The 21522-nt window shown below is 39.0% G+C and overlaps 1 protein-coding gene across 1 annotated transcript in view; it reads left to right on the top strand.

Annotated features, from left to right (window-relative positions):
• LOC122790960 (E3 ubiquitin-protein ligase TRIM39-like) overlaps positions 1-2146 on the top strand; it is a 122685-nt gene extending 120539 nt beyond the window's left edge. The window contains exon 7 of the mRNA XM_044058680.1: positions 1042-2146. Within this exon, the coding sequence (XP_043914615.1) occupies positions 1042-1541 (500 nt within the window). The 3' untranslated portion in view covers positions 1542-2146. The remainder of the gene's footprint in view (positions 1-1041) is intronic.
• Positions 2147-21522: the final 19376 nt, after the last annotated feature.

Genomic DNA, 21522 nt, shown 5'->3' with positions numbered 1-21522 from the left:
AAACACCTAAATCTATTGGACATGCCCTTGTCTAAGGAATGTGTGCTGAAGCAACCCGTGTGATTGGGCCTGTTTCTGTAGATGAAGTCACAGCAGAAATTGAACATCTCTATTGTGGCAAGGCTGTAGAAGTTGATGACAGAAATGCTGAAGGCACTGGAGGTGTTGGGGTGTTATGGGGCAATGAGCTTTTTCTTTGTTATGTGGAAGGCAAGGACAGTTACTCTGGGATAGCAAACTGGATTGATGGTTCTCACTTTCAAAAATGAGTTGTTATACCCAGCTGATGTCCATTTTCATTAGGGTGACTTAGAAGGTCATCAGAATCGCCATATAGCTGACACACCTGATGTTCATAAGGGTCATTTGCATATATCCCATGTGCCTCGGTTACAGGAGGTTTGGGAGGTCACTCATTGGAAGTTCTAGCTTGACTGGAGTTTTCATTTAGTTTTTTCTGATTGTTTTTTCAGTGTGACCTTCTAACTCTTTGTTTTAATTTGTTATTTGGGATATTTTGCAGTCACCCTAATGAAAATGGATATCAGTGGATATAATAAGCCTGTGTTTCTTATGCTTAGTCAAATATTCTGCTTATGCTATGCTGAAGAGTTCATAACAAGGCTGAAATGTGCATATCCATAGCTAGTGGAGTTTGGCTTTATTGGCCTGAAATTCTCCATTAAAATGACTTCAAATATTTATTAATTATAAAAACATCAGCAAAAATATTATTTAAATCCGATGTTACTAACCATTTTAAACACATAAGGCATTTATGATGCAGAATATTTCTTGCATAAGAAGTGTTTAGGAAAAAGTATTACTCCATTTTGGATCTGTTCACTTACTATGTTGACAAATATTAAATAAAAAGTAATCCCAATATATTTTTTGTATTTGTTGCCTTTTATTCTAGCATGCTGTGTGACATAAAATAATATAATGTCATCAGAGAGTAAAAAAAAAATAATAATTGCAAATCTTGTAGATAATTGTTTTGTCATGAAAGAAATTTCACCACATTCTTTCTGCCTCTAGCACCTTCATCATCATTAACTTTGGATCCTGCCACTGCAAGCCCACAACTCTTAATCTCTGCAACAAGAAAATGTGCATTCTTCACTGAAACCAGACAAGATGTTCCAGACAATGCGAACAGATTTGATGATCATCCCTGTGTGCTTGGGTCCGAGGGTTTCCAAGCGGGGAGACACTACTGGGAAGTCGAGTTTAATTGTTACTGCTGTTGGACTGTAGGTGTTACCAAGGAGTCTGCCATCAGAAAAGGACCTGTTCAATTCACCTCTGAGGAAGGTTACTGGGTTGTCCCTTTTTTTGCACCATATAAGCCATGGAGAATTGGAGTATTTCTGGACTATGATGAAGGTCAAGTTTCCTTTTATGATTTAGAAAAGATGAGTCATTTTAAGACTGTTAGTGTTTGTTTCACTGAGAAAGTATTCCCCTTCTTTTATATGCGCCAGTCAATGGCTCCTTGCAATTTGCACATTAATCCTGGTATCTGCATAGGCTTTTAACATGTATGTATTGTATCTGTATACTGGATTATAGCAGTGATAAAAAACAAATTTTAATGCATTGTTTCTGCAGTTTACAATTACCATTCTCATGGTGGTCTGCTGTCACAGTTGGTACTTTATTTACATTGTTTGAACCTTTTCCTGCTCTTTCCGTTCCCCAGTTTACCATCTGATTTCAACAAACTTCTGCATCCTCTTAACAGTATCCCAACTGCACTGCATAAACAAAGTGCTCTGAAGGTTATGACTGAAATAGAGATAACCAACTTCAGAAGTTTTACAGGATTTATTAATAAAGTACTGATCACTGAAAATAAAAACTATTAACACTCACTGGAAAATCATCTAGACATGGACATTTTATTTTAATACTGAGTAGTAAGCAGCTTTGGAAATCTGTAGCATTAAACAAACAACAAGTAAAACAAGAACAGAAACACTCTGGGCAGGGATTTCCCACAAGCTGAGCAGGCCTCTGCATGTCGTTATCCCATTAGTTCCTTACTCAGTGATGCTTTTGAAGCAAATGTTGTGTCTTTTGGCTTTTCCCGGTTAGGGGTTGCCACAGCGGAACTCCGGTCCGCTAATGATTGGTAGTTGATTTTTACATGCCGAGTTACCAGCCCTGACGCACAACCTTCAACGATGGTACGCCCATTCACGCATGTCTCCACGCAGAAGACACTCTAGCTGAGAATGGAACCGGACAGCGTCTTACTGTGAGGCAACAATGCTACCGCAGCACTACCCTCACTAATCATTTAAATGCTGGTGAATCGCCAAGCTTTCAAAAGTCAAACCATAGAGCACTTGTGTGGAAACCTTGAGCAAAACAGAGTTTTAGTTAGCAGCTATAGAATTTGAATTGCAAAGCCTACATGGATGCAAACTAGTGAATGTGTGGGGAAACAACACAGTGTGCTAGCTTAAATGACTACCTACCCTTTGGGAGTGTAGATGACCCCTGATGTATCCTTAGCACAGCCAGCTATGTCTGATAAGGTGTTATCCACCTCTTGAAATGAATGCACTTGGTGTGGCATTCAAGACATTACTGGCATTCTTTATGTGTCCTGTCAACCCCTAGCATGATATTAAACCATCAAGTCATGCTCTTCCATGTAATGTGAATCTTTTACAAGCATAGGCCATGCTTGGAGTGTTACTAGCCAACCTATCTATTCAAGGTAAAGTTATTAACCACCTGTGGCACAATATTAACCTATATGGCTTTGACATTAAGGGTGATACATGCATGCTATATATGTATCAGCTACCATGACACAGTATTAATACATCTAGCTGTACTGCATATGATGACATAGGCATATGTTTGGTTCTACAACATGATGGTGCACTGTTGTCCCACATTGCTGCTATCTGTGGTTATTGGCCACTTCTGGAAATGCATTAGCCACCTCAAACACAATACAAACCTTCCTGACTGGGGATGCCATATTGTAAGAGACCATGCTAAGTCAAGCAAGTGTGAAATCAGGATTTTTCTGAATTAAAATACGGAAGTTTGAAACAAGCATATTGAATGAAAACAAGACATTTGGTGATGTAACCTGTCACTGTACTGATCACCTATGGTGGACTGCACAGACAACACAGGCTAAAATGATGACTGGATTATCTCACCAGGGTATGCAAAAGAGTACATGAACTGGCCATGAATGTGTATGAGATATTACGTTACCTATACAGGCTAGGGGTAGGCAGTGCAAATCTATAGTCAGGCACACTGATGTCCCACTAACTAGGGCTGGACAAGGAGAAGGTTACAGTTAGCTGCCTGTCGGGAGCCAGGATCCATCACATAACACAAGCACTCAGGTTACTCCAGAAGAAGTACAAATACGACTCTGTCATTGTCCATGTTGGTGTGAATGACCTGAGACGTACCTCCCTGGACTACATGAAAACAGACATGGAAGAGCTCTCTGATCATGTAGCCCAGGCTGGTATGACCCTGACCCTGAGTAGCATCCTGCCCTCACTAAGAATGATGCCACAGTAAAAAGAAAAAAATGATCAATTTGAACAATTGGCTAAGTTTCTGGTGTCATTCAAAAGGGATCCAGTATCTGTCCGCCTAGGATGACATGCTCGACAAGCCACGTTGCTTCACAAGAGATGGCTTGCACCTGTCACCCTTAGGCTTTCGAATACTGGCCAAGGCTCTTGCCACCCCACATAGTGCCTTTTTTAGGCAAGGCTCAAAAGACAAACCCATCACCTAAATAGCACAAGTAACCAAAAACTGAGGGTAATGCTACTCAACGCCAGAAGTCTAAACCTCAAAATGCATGAACTTGAGGCTCTCCTCAGTATGGAGAACATTGACATCTGTGCAGTAACAGAAACCTAGTTTAAGGCTCCTTTGAGCACCCCAGCACTACTAGGCTATAACTCATACCATACCTTTTGGCCACAGAACCAGGACCGAAACACAAAAGGCGGGGGTGTATCCATATTCATCAAGGATACCCACACCTCCAGGTTAGTGGTGCAGCACAATGCATCAGAGATCATCCATGTGCAACTAACAACGGGCAAAACTGCAATCCAAACTGTAGCTTGCTACAGATCACCCACCATGACCCAGGACCCCCATTCCGCATTTCTGGAGACACTAGGAAATATGAATGTCCTACCAAACACCCTAATACTGGGTGATTTCAATTACCCAAACATAAACTGTGAGAACTACTCAAGTACTAACTCCCTTGCCCACTGCTTCCTAGAATTTATAACTTGAATGCCCTAGATCAACTAGTCAACACCCCGACCAGAGGTAATAATATATTGGACCTGGTCATCACCAACATGGGCGACCGGTGTTCCACACCGGAGGTCAACCCCTCGCTGGTTAGATCAGACCATAGACTAATCACTCTGGATATCCACATTTCGCCCCCACCCCCAATCAAGGAAACCACCGTGAAAAACATTTCAAAAGCAAACTTTACGTTACTTAAGACTGAGGTGGAAAGGTTCACAGCCCCCATGCTAAAGGACAATGCTGTCCAAGCTGCTGAAACCTTTACAAAGGCACTCTATGAGCATCTGCAGGAATGCATGGATCAAGCTATCCCAAGTAAAACCAAGAATCACTCCTCCAAGAAAAGGAAACCAGTCTGGTGGACCCCTGCTATAAACAAGCTATACAACAGAAGGAGAAAACTAGTACAGAAAAGAGTAAAATCCCAAGAAGGAAAGACATCCCTGATCAGTATCAGCAAGAAACTACGATCCCTCATTGAATCATCCAAGGCTAGTTTTGAAAGAAAAATTGCCAGTGACTCCAAAGATAACCACAAAGCATTCTTTAGCTATGTCAAGAACCTAAGTGGAAACTCTCCGATCTGCTCTGAGTTAGTGCAGAATGGCACAAAATACACTGAACCGACTGATATTGCCAATATTCTGGCAGACAGGTTTAGTGCAAACTTCACCCCCCTCTCACCCCCTAAAGGGCCGATAACCATACCAGAAGAATGTAGGGCCCCATCATTCACCGACACACAGGTTAAAACAGCCCTATCCAAAGCCAAAAACACAGCTTCAATGGGACCTTACGGTGTCCCAGACTGTGTCTTACAAGAGCTCCAAAATGAACTAACCCCTCACTTAAACACTGTTCAAACTTAGCCTCTCTACAGGCTATGTACTCACAGAATGGCACACAGCAACAGTTATCCCGCTCCACAAAGGTGGAGCCACAACGGACCCCGGGAACTATCACCCTATAAGCCTGACTAGCCTGGTCTGCAAGGCTATGGAGCGCATCATCATGGAATTCATTAGCAGAGACATTGGGAACCTCCAAACCTTGGACCCTACCCCAGTTTGGCTTTGTTATGGGCAGATCATGCCTCCTAAACCTGGTGGACTTCTTTAAGACAGTTACCAAGGCATTAGATGAGGGAAAGTAGGTCTACATAGCCTACCTAGACCTCGCAAAGGCTTTCAACATCATTCCTCATTCTAGTATTAAAGACAAGCTCACCAGCTTGAACATAAACCCCTAAGTCGCAAGATGGGCTGCCACCTGGCTCATGGATAGAATCCACATGGTGAGAGTTGCAGGCTCTATGTCCAACTCTAAACCAGTTACAAGTGGCATCCCCCAGGGCTCAGTCCTAGGACCCCTCCTGTTCGGTATATACTTTTCAGAGGTACAGGCAAGCATAGGAGGACTATGGCTGACCAAGTTTGCAGACGACTGCAAACTAGGGGCCATAACTGATTCCTCGGCTGATACAGACACCCTCAGAAGGGTCTCACTGAGACGGATACGTGGTGTCAAAATCATGGCCTCAAACTTAATGCCAAAAAGTGCATAGTCATCCCCTTTGGAAAAAACAAAGTACCCATGAACTACCACATAGGTGGTAGTCCCCTAAATACAGAAAATGTAATAAGGGATCTGGGAACCCAAGTAGATAGTAATCTCTCCTTTGATAATCATATTGCCAAGGTGGTTAGAAAATCCTTCTATGTGGCCCACCTAATCACAAAAGGGTTCACATCTAGAACAAAAGAGGTTATTGTGCCTCTCTACTCATCACTCATTAGACCCATCATAGAATACAATGCCCCATTTGGGATGTACCTTACAAGACACCTGCAACAGCTGGAAAGACCACAAAAGTACCTCACCAAGAGGATTACTGGCCTCAAACAGATGCCCTATGCAGCCCGACTCAAGAAACTCCAGCTGTACTCGGTTGCATACCGCTTACTCAGAGGTGATCTCTGCCTGACATACAAGGCCATGTCCAACCCAGAATTGATGGACATGCTCCACCTAAAAAAAAAACAAATCCCGGAGAGCCACACGCTCTAGAGATATAAATCTCACCACAACAATAAATAGGACATGCTGGAGGGATAGATTCCTGTCCCAGAGACTCCCCATGCTTTGGAACAGGATTCCAATATATATCAGGCAGAGCCACTCACTAACACTCTTCAAGAGAAACCTTGACGGGTGGATGGGAAACAGAAAATTTACCCCGGGGATCACTGCAGTGGCTCTGTTGGACAGTGGCACAGGGAACTAATCTAAGGGGGCGGTGAAAGCCAACACATTCTGGCTAGGCCCTATATAGTTGCACATTATTTTACATTACTTCACTGGTCATCTCTTGATGTTCTTCACGTTTCACTGTTGCAGTCATCACATTTGGGTTATCCTGCCATGGGTAGCCCTCAGTCGGCCTGAATACCAGAGGCTTAGTATTTCTGCTTTGGTTGCTGTTGCTCCAGGACTGATGTCAGGTTGTCAGTAGTATAAATGCAGGCAGCCAATGCCATTACATCAGTTTTTCTTGTCCTAACTGTCAGAAGCCCCCAAATAGGGAGCTAGGTTATGGTGGAAGAACACCACCAGTAGAAAGCAAATACCAAACATTCCCTGTAAGGAGTGAAGAAGAGAGAGAGAGAAGGGGGATGAAGAGTGGGAAACCAGGACTGCAACAGTGAATACACTCAAATATCTACATTTATGGTAAGTGTACACAACTGTACTATGTTCTTCGTGTTTCACTGTTGCAGTCATCACATTTGGGTTGATTCAAGGATTCAATGATAAACAACATAATCAAATGTACTATAGCCATAAAAGACAGTCAAATAAGTCTAGGAGATAGGAAGAAGGAGAAAGATTCTACCTACCTGTACCAATGATTTGAAAAATGACAGTACAATGACAGGTCTACGTTAAGTCTGTAGGTAAGGTGAACAGGTATTCCATTTCTTTATCTGTTCCTAAAAGTGCTGAAAGGAGGACTACATCCTGCATGCTCTGTAGTCCAGTTAGATTCAGTTATTCAGTGTTTTACTGATTTAGCAGGGAGGGATACATGCTGTCTGCTCTATTTGCTGGTAGCAATACTTAAAGTATTACAGCTTGAGAAGCAGTGTTGGGGTACATAGATTGTAGAGCTTTCCAAATATTTTTGACTCATCTCCTTCGACACACAGTGTTGTCAATCCACAACATCTGTTACAAAAATATATAAAAATATTTTCAAATTGGCCATCAGCTGCCCACCTGAATGTAACCTAGATGAAAGTCCACATTGGCTAAAATATCACAGATGGTGGTTAAAAAGGGAAGAGTTCACATTTCCCAAGGTGAAACAATCTTTTAGTTGATTATGCTAACTAAGGGGAATGCAAACAGAAGAGCTGCAATATAGGAAGTGTAGGGGTAAAACCTCTCACAGAAAATAATGTCATCCATTTTGCTTTCAGATGTGTTTTCAGGTCATCTATACTTTTTTTAATATGAAATAATTTTATTTAACAATTGTCAATCAAACATTACACATTACAACAACCATCATCAATGGAATACTGACTAATTTCCTTCATCCTATGACCATTCACTGAAATCAGAACATTCCATCCAAACAGTTATATAATCCTCATCCCTTCAATTTACCCACATCCAATACTTTTGGTCTTCAAAAGATTATTCAAATAATGCTGTTGCAAGCCTGATTTCATTATTTTTTCCATGTTTTTCTCAGCGTGTAGTACATGTCCTTAACTCTTCTTTATCAACCCACCTGTGCAGACACACTGGAATGTATTTAAAGCTCACTTTTTCTATTCACTGATTATTTATTTATTTTAATATTTTCTAATTATCGGTAGCTCCCCACATGTATCCTTGCCATACTAACAATTTTTGTCATGCTCTGTTTCCTCTCTGGGATTTTTCTTCCTCTTTTCTTAATATCTCAATTAGATCTATTCCTTTTGCTACAGCTGGGGGTTCTTGCCTCTTCCATTTTCACATTATTGCCTTTTTTTGCTGGCAAAATCACTATCTAACTGAGACTTTCTGTATCTTTTGTCACTTTACCTGGCTGTTGAATGTAGACTATGTGGGATTTGTAAGAAGAGTTTACAACAAAAGTATTTTAGCACAGTACTGTCAGTAACTAAAGGGAATGCAATGTGATTTGCTAATATTCTAGCATATACTGATTGCTATGTTTATAATATAAATTAAATAAAGATTACTCCAACCAATTTCATTTTACTTTCATAAAACACATACAGATGTTCTTATTGCTTTAATTATTCCTGTAGGCAAAATGAGAAATTAAATTGAAGTATTTTTTTTAAATCCTTCTAAAATGAACTTGACATATTTTTCTTTGGTGGTACAGCGGTAGCATTGTCGCCTCACAGCAAGAGGTTCTCCCATTCGATTCTCGACTGGAGTGTCTTCTGTGTGGAGTCTGCATGTCCTCCCCGTGGTCGAGTGGCCTCTGAAAGACATGCGTGAATGGGCGTGCCTTCGCTGAATGTTGGGCTGGCAACTTGGCAACATAGAAAAATCTACTGCCAATCATTAGTGGACTGGAGTTTCGCTGTGGCAACCCCTAACCAGGAAAAGCCGAAAAGACAAACAACAACTTTGTGTTTAAACAGACTTAGAAATGTGTTTGAGTTGGATATGTATATTTCTGATGTTTGAATTTTTATTGATTTACTGTTTTTGGAGTATTTTGTGTTTGATATTTTCCTCTGCTAAATGACTTTTCAAGTTTGTGGCAGTTTGTTGGATTTTGTGAGTGGAGGCCAATGGGATATAAGCATATGACCTCTTAATGACATTCTCATATTTTAGCTACATGGCTTCGGAATATCCATAACTTTTTACTGTTTTAAGTCTTTATGGGTATATTTAGGCCAATATTATCTGTATAAATGCCACATTATGGTCTTTTTAGGACCTTATCATTACAGCATAAGTAGATTTCTTAGCTATGCTTTAGACACACAGAGCTTAAATCTAAGCCTGAGGTCCCAAAACTTGTGAGTGAATATCAGTTCCTAGTGGCCTGCACTATTTCTCATATAATGAACAAATATAATACACAGATGGCTAGCAATTTGATTGGTTTGTTTTTTCTTGCCCATTTTATAAATTCCAAGAAAATATATTCATAAACATGTTTGGTAATAAACTCACACAGTATAACATGTAATAAGAGCATAATATCTAAATACTTTATCCTATGCACGGGAACCCTCAAATTATGTATGGTATGATCCACTTATTCTTATTAGGGGTAATAAATAATTATTGACAATGGGACGGGTAAGGCCAATCTATAACCAAATGGGTCAGGTTATTTTGAACACAAAAAGGGAAACTGTCTAGGCTTAAAATGGCCTGCAAAGGTAGCTAGCCTAGTACTTACCGATGAACCAATAAACCTATAAGCCATTAATTTGCAAAAAAATGACTTGGACCTGTAGAGACTCTTCCACTTCAGCTAAAATAATTAGCTCTGCAATAATAAAGATACATGTACAAAAAATATATATAACATGTACTGAAACAAGAATTCCTATGGGCCTGACCTCTACATTTATAGCCTTAACCCACATGAGTTATATAAGATGGAGAAAGATAAGGGAAGGAAAGCACACTAATCCTTATAGTTAAAATTAAAACTTCAGGTGATCTCTAACACACTTTAATAAAATATATTTAACCAATAAATATGAAAACTCACTTAAAGGAAGTGAAAAAATCTAACACTTCATTTTGTATCCTGAAGTCAACACCATACAGAAACATGATACAATTCAAAATTTGACTGAATAGGTATTTGTTAAAGCAATAATAGGAAACATTATTCCAAAAATTTTTGAAGTAGCCATTAGTAGTTTGACAGCTCAAAAATTATTTAAGAAAAAGCATCAATTTCTGTCACTGAAAAAAATTAACTCTTTGTGATTTTGCTCAATAAATGTCAATCGAATTTATTTCCCTGTCATTTGTTTCATCAGTTAGTGAATAAAAAAAGTCTGATGGAGAATAATGTTAACTAATTAAGCTGCTTATAAACCCGTTTTTAAAAGTCAGAGTGAGGTCTTGAAGCAAATAAGTTAATGGTGTGCAGACATTGTTTTTTTTTTTTGTTGCATATCTTTCATGGAATTAAAATTAAAATATTTATACATTTAAATGTATGCCAACCAATAGGAACAAACCATATTGGGAGACCATTTTATCACGGCCTTTGCAAACTTAAGAGGAACCAAATGAGGTATCCTGTCACTACAGGACATATACAAAGTTGAAATAAGGACACCAAAATATATTCTTTCATTCTTTCTGACAAAATCTTTTCTGTTTCAACTATTTACTAACAAGTGTCAATTACTGTAAAATATGCTGTATTTTGAGGAGATCAATTTAAAGTGATGTGTTGTCTTAGGACCAATATAATTCAAATTACATAGTTTGTTCTTTAGCTGTTATTTGACTCAGATGGTCATATCGACCTTAAAACTGTTCATCTATGAGAAAGACATGATTCTGATTAGTCACATAAACCTCAATAACAAGGTGTCACTCAATATCAGCTAAAACAGTTATCTGAGTTTTTAGAATCAATACTGTAGAAAAAGGAAAACAATTATTGCTAACAGAGTCAGCTTCAAAAAGGATATTCAGAAAAATATGTGTGTGTGTGTATGTATGTGCACATATATATATCAGTCTACTTCAAATGAATGAAATGCTACTTACCCAAAAACGACATTGCTGAGATGAGATCTCCGAAACCTTAGTTGAATGAATGACCATGTTGCTGAAACTTTTCCCACAGTGAGTATCCAGTTGGCCAAAATGGGGAAATTTGCCTTTTTCCCCACTGTGGTGTGACCCCGGAGTTGGTGTATTTAGTTGGGAAAGTGTGGTGGGCCCACCCCTCCACAATGGGGGTGTGGAGGGCAAAGCCCCCCACTTGGATGGGTTTAATTTCTTTGCATTGATTTTTTTCCCCTGGTGGCCAAGTGGTTTATTTCCCAGGGGAAAGCAGTTCGGTAGGCCATGGTTTTGGTTGTGTGGTGTTTTGATGAGGTGGAGTCTCCAATTTCCGATTCGAAGAAGTAAATTTGGCAAGTAAAAGTAGACCCATATAAATATAATATATATATATATATATATATATATATATATATATGTATATATATTCATTTACACAAACACACACACATACACACATGCACTTTTCTGTTAAGTAGCTCGAGAATATATAGCTGCAGAAATGTGCCACAGTGCACAGTCATGTGGCATAAATTGTTATATTACTGCCCCACACATATGATGCCACAAAACCAACTCTGATGACACTAATTTGCTGTAGATGAACAGTAGGTAAAAAGTGGTACAGCCAGACACATATTTAGATGAAAAAGAAACGTGGTAAGGTGTGTTCTAGCCAGTAAAAACATTTTCATGTTCTTGGATATTTTAAGCAGAGCTCTGAACTATATATTTATACCTTCACGTTAAATATGAGTAATTGTAAAATAAGAATGACACTTTGAAATATGTGGATGTTATGCTGATTTAAGAGGGACTGAAGCTTGAGCTAGATATAAAAAAGTTCAAGCATTTATACAAATCCAATATCAGATGACAAGCAGGAGTTAGTGTTATACAGATTTCTAGGAATGATGCAATATCCTGTAAAGTTTGTATCTAATATCCAAGTGGTGAATCCCAACAAAACAGAAGAAATGAGGCTCCAAGAAGTAAAAGCAGGATTATTTATTATCAGTACACCAAAGCAAAAGGTAATCACACGTTAAGGGCTTTCGCCTGGAACACTCTCAGGCTTCCTCAGAACACATAGCAAAATGTAACAACATTTTATATATACATACTAAAACAGCCAATCCCAACTTTAAAAAAAAAACACCCTTTAAAAAATTAACCCTACAGTGTTTGTGTGCCATGTTGAACCTCCAATACATATATGTTTTTCCATGGGGAATTCTACAAACAGGAACAGGGAGCAGCAATGGGGGCCGCTTGCTCCCCCTTGTATGCAAACTGTATACTGTATTATTGGGAAAATAAATTTATATTCAGTACAGATTGGGCTAGATACATTACATTTTATACTAGGTTTTTGGATTATATTTGTGTATTCTGGAGGGGTCCCAAGGAAAAACTTGGAGAGTTCTTAATGTACATTAACAACACCACTGAATTTTTGAGATTCACCCATTCTTCATCCATTGAAGATATTAATTATTTGGATGTCACCATTTATAAAGATTATAATAACAAGTGCTTTCAATCTAAGATTTTTCGTAAAGCTACATTTTCTAATTCTTATTTACAGTTTAATAGTGGACATCCATTTTCCCAAAAAAAGGGGATCATAAAAGGTCAGTTTATCAGGACTTCAAGGATGTGCAGTGAAACAGACATGTTTAATAAAGAAATTAAATTTATTAAGGAAATATTTGTACAATGTTGTTATCCTGTCTGATTAATAGACAGACTTGTAGAGGAAGTTGTGAGAGGTAGAGATAAAAAATATAGTCCCTTATTAGGACTAGGAAAGGAAGTGAACACTGTTAGGGAGAAGGGAAATGAAGGCTACAACATGGCCTTTATTCATACATTTTCTTCAGCATCCATGGAAATAGAGAATATTATTGGGAAGTATTGGGGAGTGTTAACAGTGAATTGAGACACAAACAAATTTATGCCTAAGGAACCTACGTTTATCAGAAAAAGGGATATGAATCTTAAGGAGGTGCTTGAGAAGGTAGAGTGGAAAAATCAAAATCACAACAGCAAGAGAACAGGAACATATAGATGTGAGTTTTACAACTAATGTGCTTCCATGGCAGATAAGGAAGAGATTTTCTTGAAACCCATGGGTACACTATTAAAAACTACAAGCCATTACAATTGTAACAGCAGAGGGTTAGTGTACCTGGTTACATGCGATGCATGTCCTAGCTTCTACATTGGCAAGATGGAGAGGACTTTGAGGAAACATGCATATGAACATTCATATGATATTGCACATGAGAAAGAAACCAATGCTTTGCTTAAGCACCTTAAAGTTTGTATGAATGTTAAGTTTACATTTTATGTTTTAGAACAATCTGGTCTCCGCAGCTACAAAATATTTCTTTAATATCTTTGCATTTGGTTTATTCAGGTCTGATATATGAGAACCATTTAATTGACCTGACAATAATTTCCTACAGTATCCCATCTAACACAGGATCCCAGGGGTGGAAGCCGGGAGGCCAGATTAGAATTTAAGGAGTTATTCTGGCAAATTAAACTGGATGTAGCAAAATCCCCTGGTCTGAACGAATATAGTTTCATAGTTTCATAGTTTAGTACTAGGCTATCTGCCCTGGGGCATTTGTAAGCCTAGCCATAGTGATGTGGCTTTCGCCACCCCATAAAATGGTACAAAATGCACAGAATAGATTTAGAATACTGTGCCTCTGTCTAGTAGTGACACAGTGAAGGTCCCTTTATATAATAGAATTAGTTTACTGTGCCCCTGTCTAGTAGTGACACAGATGTGACCCCTGGGGTAAACTTACAATCTCCCATCCACTCATCAAGATTTCTCTTGAAGAGAGTCAGTGAGGGGCTCTGCCTAACATGAACTGGGATCTTGTTCCAGAGCATGGGAAGCCTCTGGGTTATGAATCTATCCCTCCAGCATGTCCTATTCATACTTGTGCCGAGGTTTAAGTCTTTAGCTCTCGTGGTTCTGATGGATTTGGATTTTTTGAGGTGGAGCATGTCCATCAGTTCCTGATTGGACATGGCCTTGTATGTCAGGCAGAGATCACCTCTGAGCAGGCGGTATGCTACTGAACAGAGCTGGAGTTTCTTTAGTCTGGCAGAATAAGACATATGTTGGAGACCCTTGATCCTCTTGGTGAGGTATTTTTGTGGTCTCTCCAGCTGTTGCAAATGCCGTGTGAGGTACATACCAAATGGGGCATTGTACTCAATCATGGGTCTGATGAGGGAGGAGTATAGGGGTACAATGACATCCTTGGATCTGGATGTGAATCCCTTCATGATAAGGTGTGCAAGGTAGAATGTTTTTCTAACCACTTTGGCAACATGGGTGTCAAATGAGAGGTCGCTGTCGACTTGGGTCCCTAGGTCTCTCATTACTTTTTCCATACTCAGTGGGTTGCTGTCTATGTGATAATTTGTGGGTACTTTGTTTTTCCCAAAGGGGATGACTATACATTTTTTGGCATTTAGTTTAAGGCCATGACTCCGGCACCAGTTGTCCATTTCTGTGAGGCCTTTTTGTAGGATGTATGTGTCCGCTGGTGTATCGACTATGGCACCTAGTTTTGCAGCCATCTGCGAACTTTGTCAGCCACAACCCTCCCATGTTTGCTTTAACATCTGAGAAATAAATGCCAAACAAGAGGGGTCCCAGGACAGATCCCTGTGGGACACCACTTGTGACTGGCTTTGAGTCTGACATTGCTCCAGCGATTTTAACTTTATGGGTTCTGTCCTTTAGCCAGTTTGCAACCCATCTAGTGACATAAGGGTTTACAATTAAGCTGTTGAACTTATATATGATGCCTGAGTGGGGTATTGTGTTGAAGTCCTTTGCCAAGTCCAGGTAGGCTGTATGGACTGCTTTGCCCTCATCAATGGCTCTAGTGACTGTTTTGAAAAAGTCAACCAGGTTCAAAAGGCAGGATCTGCCCTTTACAAAGCCAAACTGGGTGGGGTCAAGTGTCTGTAGGTCCCCAATGTCTCTGTTTATGAGTTCCATAATGATTATTTCCATAGCTTTGCAGACCAGGCTGGTTAAGCTTATGGGGCAGTAGTTCCCAGGGTCTGTAGAGGTACCCCCTTTGTGGAGTGGGACCACTGTTGCTGTATGCCAGTGTTCAGGTACATATCCTGTAGTAAGGCTAAGGTTAAATAGCATTTTTATGTGCGGGTTTAGCTCCTCTTGGAGTTCACGTAGCACACAACCCGGGATACCGTCAGGTCCCATTGATGCTGTGTTTTTAGCTTTGCTGAGGGCGGCTCTCACCTGGACATCTGAGATGACAGGGAGATTACATTCAGCTGGGATAAGTATTTCTTCTTTTGGGGGTGAGGGAGAAATTTGCACTGAACCTGTCAGCCAGAATGTTGGCAGTATCTGTGGGTTCAGTGTATTTTTTGTTGTTGTGAACTAACTCTGAGCATATCTGAGGGTTTCTGCCCAGGTTTCTAATATAGCTGAAGAAGGCTTTGTGGTTATCTCTAGTGTCCTTAGCGATTTTTCTCTCAAAGTTGGCTTTAAATGTTTTTATGAGAGAACGTAGTTTTCTGCTAGTGTTGATCAGAGATGTCTTCCCTTTATGGGATTTTGCTCTGTCGTGCAGTAGCTTCCTTCTTTTGTTTTACAATTTGTTAATGGCTGAGGTCCACCAGACAGGACGCTTGCCTTTGGTGGAGAGGGACTTGGATTTATTTGGGATTGCATGTTCCATGCATTCTTGGAGATGTCCATAGAAAGCATTTGTGAAGGATTCAGCATTGTGGGATGTGGTATCCACTGGCCCAGTGGGATTAAAGGATACCATCTCAGTCTTAAGAAGAGTGAAGTCTGCTTTTGAGAAGTTTTTCACGGTGGTCTTTTGTGCTGGGGGTGGAGGTGGGATATGTATATCCAGGGTGATTAGTTTGTGGTCAGATCTCACTAGTGAGGGGTATACCTCCAGTGTGGAGCATTTTGTCCCCATGTTTGTGATGATCAGGTCTAGTATATTATCTCCCCTAGTGGGAGAGGTGACTAGTTGTTCCAGTGCATTTGAATTTATGAATTCCAGGAAATTTTGGGCTAGGGTGTTAGGGCTAGAATAATGTACCCAATCTATGTAAGGGTAGTTGACGTCTCCCAGTATGATGGTATTTTGTGATACATTCATATCCTCCAATGTCTTCAGGAAGGCTGAGTGGGGTTCCTGAGATTGGGAGGGTGGTCTGTAACATGCTACCAGTTGTATAGCAGTTTTGCCTATGGTTAGTTGCACCTGTATGGTCTCCGATGCTTCATGTGTTGCTACTAACCTGGAGGTGTGGGTGTCCTTGATGAATATGGACACTCCCCCTCCCTTTGTGGTTCGTCCCGGGTTTTGTGGCTGAAAAGCATGATATGAGGTATAGCCTGGTAGTGCTGGGGTGCTCTCAGGAGCCTTGAACCAGGTTTCAGTTACTGCACAGACGTCGATGTTCTCCATACTGAGGAGTGCATCGAGTGCCTGCATCTTGAGATTTAGACTTCTGGCATTGAGCAGCATTACCCTTAGTTTTTTTCCATTTTTGTTTTCTAAGGAGGTGGGTTTGTCTTTTGAGCCTTGCCTAAAAAAGGCACTATGGGGGTGGCAAGAGCCTTAGCCAATATCCGGAAGTCCAGTGGTGACAGGTGCAAGCCGTCCCTTGCGAAGCAGCGTGGCTTGTCCAACATGTCATCCCAGGCAGACAGACATTGGATCCCCTTAGAATGACACCAGTACTTGAGCCAATTATTAAAGCTGATCATCTTGTCTTTGTATTGTGGCATCATTCTTGGTGAGGGCAAGATGCTGCTCAGGGTCAGGGTCATACCAGCCTGGGCTACATAATCAGAGAGCTCCTCTATGTCTCTTTTCATGTAGTCCAGGGAGGTACGTTTCAGGTCATTCATGCCAGCATGGACAATGACGGAGTCATATTTGTACTTGCTTTGGAGTGACCTGAGTGCATGTGTTATGTGGCGGATCCTAGCTCCCGATAGGCAGCTCACAGTCACCCTCTCCTTGTTCAGCCTGGTAATCATCAGTGTGTCTGACTATAGAGTCACCTATTACTAGTGTATCAGGCATGGTGTTTGGCCTTAAGGGCTGTGATTGATTGACACACTGATTTATTGAAGTATGTGTTGCATGTGTTTTTTTTGAGGTGGTGGATTTTTGGATGTCTGCTTTGGGAGCCTCTGTTGGTTTGGTAAGTTTTTTATTAGAGCCTCCGAGTATGTCTTTGTGTTTTTATGTGTTTGGTTCGCAGTTGTGGTAGGTCTATGTGGGACTGGGTTTGTTGTGTGTGTGCTTACCATCTCCTCCTGTCTGGTCATGCCAGCCCTGAATTGATAGAGTTCAGCCTCCAGTTTGGCTATATAGTTGCATCTCTCACATGTATTTGTGTTTGTTGGGAGGAGGAGAGGGTTGTCTGTGTACATGAGACAATTGTAGCATTGTCTCAAGATACCCAGATTAACCAGCTGAACTGGAGAGGACGCCAGTAATCTACCACTCAACATGCTAGAACAATATATATTAGTATCAATAGTGTTCTTAAGTTAAGGGCTGCTAAATTATAATGAAAACTTTTTAAATTAATAGCAGTTTTAGTCATCAATAGGTTGTATTAATTCATTCACCATGCGGCTTGGATATTTCAACATGAACATGTATGGGACATGGGGTTTAACCCTAATTCTGTTTTAGAGGTTCAACATGGTACAAAAACACTGTAGGGTTAATTTTTTAAAGGGGTGGGGTTTTGAAAGTTGGGATTGGCTGTTTTAGTATATATATATATATATATATATATATATATATATATATATATATATATATATATATATAAGATGTTGTTACATTTTGCTATGTGTTCTGAGGAAGCCTGAGAGTGTTCTGGCCGAAAGCTCTTTACATGTGATTACCTTGTGCTTTGGTGTACTGGTAATAAATAATCCTGATTTTACTTCTTGGAGCCTCATTTCTTCCATTTTGTTTGTATCTAATATGTCTGACATAGCTATACCTCTGTGAAAGCTGTCATTGAAAAATGTAACATGTGAGCTATTGTTAGAAATATACATTTGAACATAATTGGTGGGATATTTTCACAGGATGGTCTGTAAAAGGAAAACGTTGTTAAACTGGACTATACACCCAATTCTGGTAGTAATATTTGTTATCAATGCATTAACTGTGTGGAATTGCATTTTGACTTATTTAAAAAAAGGTTTTGTTTCCTAATGTGTTTTCTGTAATCCTCACCATCATTATCATCCCCCTTTTCCCATTGTTTCTACATGGAGTTGGGGTATCATGTTAACTGTCACAAACTCTCTTGATTAAGTGCCACATGCATGCCTTCTTCAACGCTCATGCTTGCTGTTATCTGTAAATCATAATGAAAATTATGATTTGACTAAAGAATGCATATCAATGTAAACTGTTTTGTGTGTTTTAAAATCAAAAGGGAGAACTGTTAGAAATATACATTTGAACACTTACAATAGTGCAAGTACAATTCTGTTTTGTTAGAATGTATAGTAAAAAATATACACTTAAATACTTACAATGCTGCATGTACAGTTCTGTTTGTTAGTATATACAAATTAAAGGGTTAAACTTTTCTTAGCTAAAAATAAGTAGAAAAATAAAATAATATAGTAAAGCAGTTATTACACATCTTTGGCATCCTACTGTTGTGATGCAAAATGTTCCATGACTGAATACAGCTTCAAGGAAAACTACAGATAAGGATAACTTCTTAGACTCTGGAGCAAGGATGACTGGAGACAGGAACAGCTCCCTAAAACCTTGAAGCAACAAAATGCAGCTTATCAGCAAACTGTATGACATCATGCAAATACCAAAGTAAAAGTTTTCAACAGACTGCATGAATTCCAACAGTATTAACATCAAAAGGCTGCTTTCATAAACAGGGCACAAAAAGTATATAAAAAGAACAGTGAAACTGAATGGGGAGATCTGGTCTTTTTGTTAGATCTGATATTTGTAAGAACACATTTGTTCTGAGGTAAATGGAGAATGGAAAGTTATCATCTGTATCTGTACTGAGAAGCAAACCTTGTGTATTAAAAGCTGTAGCTGTAACAGTATAGCACATGTCGTCTGTTATATAGATAAGTTATTTTATTAGTAACTGCGCTTAAGTTGATAAAGTACATCGCTGTAAAGTGTAGCACCCTGCAAGGCTCAGTGCCTTAAACAGACTTTGATTCCAACATTCTTAAAATGTATCAGCTATGAATATTAAAAGAGCTTGGAAATTGTGCAGAATTTAGTTGCAGATGCTGTATTGTTAAAACATTACAATGCAGATAAGTTTCCAGTTGGTATAAGAGCCATGATCCTACAAGAAAACAGATTAGTTAATCACAGGGCAAGACCATTTGTCAGTGCACAACAATGGCATGATCAGATAAAAAAGGAATGGTTAGCAACAATGCACAGATGTAAGAAATTCCAGAAATGTATCAATGATAAAGACATTCAGAAATTCAAGGCCTCACCATTCATATTCAGAAAGTTTTTTTTTTTACAAGAAGCCACTTTGATTGCAAAGGCTGTCACAAAATATACAAGAGTATGATATGAAAGTAAAATACAGACTGGGTAAGGAACTACGCATAGCAGGTACATTGAATAGGGCATATTTATCAAGAGATATATGAAAAAAATTCTAGAAGAAAAAAATATAGATCTTTGTCTAAACCTAAAGTTATCCATGAGAGAGAAAAAGTAAAAGAATTTCAGAGATGTCTTGATATTGACTTAGAAATGCAGCTACTGAAAGATGTTACAGAGAAAGGATGACCTGCGTAAAATCATTAGTAAGGAAAAAAAATTAAATCTTATTTTATTTTTCTTTCAAGGTAAATCATTTCTGGACTTCTGGTTCATTATTTTTTTCTGGACTTCTGAAATATTATAAACACTCACCAAGGGTCTTCTCCTGTTTGGTCTGTAAATGCAGAGCCAGATCTTGACAACATGGTATTGTGACTTAAATTCAGTATTATCTGAGGTTAGGGAACATAGGAATACTAGATCTTATATTATGACCTAAAAACATTAAAATTAACAAAACTGGTCCACTAAAGAACAATAAAGATTTCTTAAGAGCTATGGCTTTAAACATACAATCCTAATTTATTCTATTAATAAAATACTCAGCAAAAATTGGAGAGTAGCATTTCATGCCAAAAGATTACTAAAATCATTGGTTCTGAATCCATATATCTCTATCTATACATATGTATATATATATATATATATATATATATATATATATATATATATATATATATATATATATATTTTTCACTTTATATCCCCGAAATAGTGAAATATCGAAATTCAGTATTTTGAGGCTATAAAGTCCAAACCTTAAAACAACGAAAACTGAGAAGCGTGAAATTCAAACTCTCCCACACCAGAGATTTTGAATTTTGTGCTTCTACTCCACACACACACACACACACACACACACACACACACACACACACACACACACAAACACAAGCTCTATACTACATAAAAGAAGGGGGGCAAGCCCCCCTGCACCCCCAATGTGGGGGGCTGCACCACCCCTACTTAAATATTCTAACTCTGAGGTCATATTACATACAAACACACACAAAACATTTCCACACAAGCTACATTCTCCTCGCACACACACACATCACAGCAACAAAACACACTAACACACACCACAGCCCCTACCCAAAACCCTTAACACATACACACTTACCTGAATTCATAACCACAGCGAAACCTCAAAAGTGCGAAATTCAAAACCTCCGATATTCGAGGTTTTGAATTTCGTGCTTCTGAGGTTTTGCTCTTTTCAGGATTCCACTTTATGGGCTTGAAATACTGAATTTTGATATTTCAGTATTTCGAGCTTCTAAAGTGAATCCTTTTTTATATATAGAGAGAAGAGATAAGAGAAGAATGTCTTGTATAGACATATTCTTCATTTTAAGCATCTCTTGTTCCTGTAATTGACACAAGCCACAAGTCTTGGAAGAATTTCTTTTACTTCTGCAGACATCCAGATTTCTGAAAGGAGGAAGTCTGGCTGCCTCATCTCTATAGAATATAAAGATAGGCACAAGCTGTACGTTATATAAAAATAACAGAAACTTCCTCAAATACTATAAATGGCTTTGTTATTTTCACAGGATTGCTTGCATTTACATTTGCACTATATTTGGCTGCAACAGGCAGTCTTTTTCCTATTGGTAATATTCAGTCTGTAGTGTGTGCTCTGATTGTTTTTGAATATTAATCAGTATTCATTGTATAATTAATTGTATAAGGTGCTAGT

The sequence above is a fragment of the Protopterus annectens genome, chromosome 16.part0 (genome assembly GCF_019279795.1).
Source record: "Protopterus annectens isolate FY-2018-M chromosome 16.part0, PAN1.0, whole genome shotgun sequence".
Taxonomy (NCBI): Eukaryota; Metazoa; Chordata; order Ceratodontiformes; family Protopteridae; genus Protopterus; species Protopterus annectens.
The sequence above is the reverse complement of the archived record's forward strand: the minus strand, read 5'-3'. Positions and strand labels throughout refer to the sequence as shown.